At 47.1% G+C, this 4,178-nt stretch overlaps 1 protein-coding gene across 1 annotated transcript; it reads right to left on the reverse strand.

Annotated features, from left to right (window-relative positions):
* Window positions 1-2,179: 2,179 nt before the first annotated feature.
* On the reverse strand, window positions 2,180-2,779 carry LOC138896255 (uncharacterized). The gene has a single exon (XM_070181051.1). It carries the CDS (start codon window positions 2,777-2,779, stop codon window positions 2,180-2,182), a length of 600 nt encoding a protein of 199 aa, XP_070037152.1.
* Between the last annotated feature and the right edge of the window lie 1,399 nt (window positions 2,780-4,178).

Consider the following 4,178-nt stretch of genomic DNA (forward strand, 5'->3'; position numbering starts at 1 on the left):
CTGAGAATGGAGGGGACCACGTGGACCATTGCGATCCCCTTAGACCGAGATTTGCTGGTGGATACCGAGGACGTGGTCCCTTCTCTTGGTCCCCTATGTTCCGATGTGAAGGGTAAAACCCTTGAGAAGCTAAGGGATGCTACTTTGTCGAGGAGTATAGCCGGCCTCGCTCTTAGGGTTAGCCTTTTGATTGATTTTTTTTGTTCTTTTTTCTTGTTGAGCTCAGTTTCGTTCTTATTCCTCGTTCTCTGTCTGTCTTTCAGACCGTGATTTTGGAGATCGATAGCGCCTGGCTGGAAGAGAGGCGTAAGGCCATTTTTCAGAAGATTGAGCGGAAGTATCAAGAATACCGTGATAAACACCGCAAACTTTGCATGCGACTTAGTAGGAGCAGCAATTTCCGGGCTCTCCGAGATGAACTAAAAGAGAAGGATGACTAGTTGGTGAGGGTCATCAGAAAATGCAGCAAACTCGAGGGGGCGTCGAGGGACAAAGAAGAAGAACTCGAGGTGAGCAAGGGGGTTGAGGCTCAATGCGCCGATCTTCAAGCCCAGGTGGTTTCATTACGCGATGAGCTTGAGGAGTGTCAACTCAAAGTGGACACTCTGAGTGGCAAGGTTGCTGATAAGGCGACACGCTTAGAGAAGGCGGAGCTGGCTCAGTTGTCGGCTGCGAGAAAGGCGGAGGCTTTCACAATCGCGATTTGCATTCTTCGTTCTGAGCGGGAGAGTTCTTTAGAGACGGCCATGCTCAAGGAGGAGCGGCTTGATGAGCGGATAGAGGAACTGGAGAAAGAGGCTTCGAGCCTTATAGATTGAGTTGCAGTTCTCGAGGCGGAGAAGGCGCAGTTTTTGGCTCAGCCATCCTCGTCCCGCACTTCTGCCTCTCCTGATGTTCCGCGGTATTTGTACACGGAATAGATTCACGCCGAGGCCCAGCTGGATATACTCAGGGATCTGATGGGGACGGGGGCTATTTCAGAAGCCGACTTCGAGGACGCTCGTGCTAAGACATGTAAAGCTCGGTTTGCTTGTGGTTATGATCCCGCTACACAGGAAGCCGGCGATGACGAGGGGGATACGGGGCATGGATCGGATCGAACATGATGCATGGTATGAGGATGAATATCTCGCTGGTGATGGCAAGGAGATTAGTGGAGACGGTCTGGGTGATCAAGCTGGCGGCGCTGCTGGGCAAGGCGGTGATTAGTTGTTCTTATTTTTTTTTAGACGCAGACTTGTATGTACTTTTTGTAGGCGTGCTACCTTTGTAAAAAATATTCTAAGTATGAAGTGTTAGTTTTGTTTTTCGTACCTTATTCCTTTTCATTTTTTGGGTTCTTTTCTGATTTTATTGCTTGATTGCCTTTGTCGTAACAAATTTGTTTGAGTAGGCTGAACGAGGTAGAAAGTAGACTTCATTTGGTTAAGGTCGTAGGCCGAGTAGGTGTTAATTCGAATGAGATCGAATTCAACCTTTAATTAATTGAGGTCGTGGGCCGAATAGGTGTTAATTCGTACGAGGTCGAGTGTAATCTTTAATTAGTTAAGGTTGTGGGCCGAGTATGTGCTAATTCGAATGAGGTCGAATGTAACCTTTAATTAATTGAGGTCGTGGGCCGAGTAGGTACTAATTCAAACGAGGTTGGATGTAACCTTTAATTAATTGAGGTTGAGGGCCGAGTAGGTCCTAATTCAAACGAGGTCGAATGTAACCTTTAATTAATTGAGGACGTGGGCCGAATATGTGTTAATTCGAACGAGGTCGAGTGTAACCTTTAATTAGTTGAGGTCGTGGGCTGAGTATGTGCTAATTCGAATGAGGTCAAATACAACCTTTGCTTGGGAAGAGCAGAAATAAACTTCATGTACTTGTGCTTTATTCATATTCTTGGATAGATTTACATATTTTTCGGGCGGTGGCTGGTAATTCAGTCCTAGTCCCGGTCTATCTAGTCCCTTTATTGGTCGAGTTGGAAAAATAGTGAGAGATCGAGAAATAAATTGGTCGTCCAGTGTCTTCATCTGTGCGCACTTCAATCCTGAAGTATCCCCGTCATTGCCTCGTTAAAAACCTCCTTGAGAAAATCCAATTGGGACAAAACTCGAGTGAGAGAAAAAGAGTGCGACTTTGGTGACCTCGTCCTTTAAAAGTTGAAGTACTTGAGATGTGTAATGTTCTAGTTGTTTGGTAGTCGATTTCCTTCCATTGTTTCAAGTGCGAATGACCCTTTGCTTGCTGCTACCGTGATTTTGTAGGGGCCGTCCCAGTTTGTTCCTAGTTTGCCTTCCCGTGGGTCTTTGCTTGCTTGTGTTTTAGCTTTAAGCACGTAGTCCCTGACTTTAAGTGGCCTGATCTTTGCCCTCTTGTTATAGCAGCGTTCTGCTTGTTTCTTTTGGGAGATCATTCTTACGTAGGCCATATCTCTTCGTTCCCCGACTTCTTCGAGTTCCTCCCTTCTACTGTCATCGTTATGGGGTTCGCTTTCACGAAAGTATCTTAGACTGGGCTCCCCGACCTCGACTTGTACTACTGCATCAGTCCCATAGACTAACGAGTATGGCGTTTCCCCTGTGCTCATTTTTGGCGTTGTTCGGTAGGCCCAGAGTACTTCTGGTAATATCTCCGGCCACAGTCCCTTGGCGTCTTCGATCTTGTTCTTCTTCATGATGTTCAGTATTGACTTGTTGGAGGACTCCGCTTGCCTGCTACCCGTGGGGTGGTAAGGCATTGGCAGTATTCTTTTGATGTGCCATTTTTCAAAAAAGTCGGCGACCATCTTTCCTGCAAATTGAGGTCCGTTGTCGCAACTGATTTCTTTGGGGAGACTGAAACGGCATATGATGTTCTTCCATATGAAGGTGATTACTTCTTGTTCGCTTATTTGGGCGAATGCTCCTGCTTCCACCTATTTAGAAAAATAATCAGTCAAAACCTAGAGAAATCCTGCGTTACCTCATCCGGCCGGGAGGGGGCCCACGATATCCATTCCCCATTTGATGACGGCCAAGGGGAAGTTACTGAGTGTAGGTGTTCGCCTGCTTGGTGGATCATTGGGGCATACTTCTAGCATTGCTCACATTTTTTCACGAAATCTGCGGCCTCCTTTTTCATGGTGGGCTAGTAGTATCCTGCTCGTATGAGGCACCTGACCAAAGCTCGATTGCCGGAGTGAGCTCCACAGTGGCCTTCGTGCACTTCTTTAAGGACGCATCGCGTGTGATTTGGGCATAAGAATTTCGCTAGAGGGCCGCCATATGTCCTTTTGTACAGGTCATTGTGAACGATGTTGTACCTGTACGCTTGCATTTGCAGCTTCTTGTCCTCTTTTTTATCATTGGGGAGTGTGTTGTCCTGCAAATATGTAATAATACGGTTGTGCCAGCCCCAAGTTAGGTTTATGGTTCTTACCTCGATTTGGCCTATCGATGAGTTGAGGAGGTGGACCACATTTTGATCTCCGGTTGTGATGTTTTTGGTGGCTGTTGCTTATTTGGCGAGGCCGTCCACCTCGATATTCTATGCTCGGGGAATTTGGTCGAGCTGACATTCGTCGAACTCAGGTAGTAGTTTGTAGATTTTAGTCTGGTACTCTTGTAACCTTTGTTCCTTGATTTGGAATGTCCCTGTGACTTGGTTGACCACGACCTGAGAATCGCAGCGCAACCTTAGCCGCTTTGCCCCATATTTGAGTGCTAGTCTTAGTCCTGCAATTACGGCCTCATACTCGGCCTCGTTGTTAGTCATGGCCAGGCACTTTATGGACTGGCAAATCACTTTGTCTGTTGGGACTTCGAGAACGAGTCCCAGTCCGGACCCCGATGCATTAGATGCACCGTTGGTGTATAGGACCCATAGGTCGTGTATTTGGGAAGAAGTGTGGACGGCTTCCTTTTCGACTTCGGGCAGTATGTGTGCACTGAAGTCGGCGAGGACCTGAGACATTATCGCATTATCGCATTATCGCCGTTCACGGTCGATATGTAATATCATACTCACTTAGTTCGATGGCCCATTTGGCCAATCTTCTCGAAAGTTCGGGTTTGTGTAAAATGAAAGTCGTGATGACCGAGATGGGGTGGCATTGAAAATACGGTATAAGCTTTTGTGAAGCTGAGACTAAGGCCGGAGCCACCTTTTGAAGATGGGGTTACCTCGTCTCGGCGTCGACTAGTATC

This window comes from Nicotiana tomentosiformis, chromosome 7 (assembly GCF_000390325.3).
Source record: "Nicotiana tomentosiformis chromosome 7, ASM39032v3, whole genome shotgun sequence".
Lineage (NCBI taxonomy): Eukaryota > Viridiplantae > Streptophyta > Magnoliopsida > Solanales > Solanaceae > Nicotiana > Nicotiana tomentosiformis.

Coding starts and splice junctions, on each gene's coding strand:
- LOC138896255 (XM_070181051.1), bottom strand. CDS start 2,779: ATGGTCGCCGACTTTTTTGAAAAATGGCACATCAAAAGAATACTGCCA.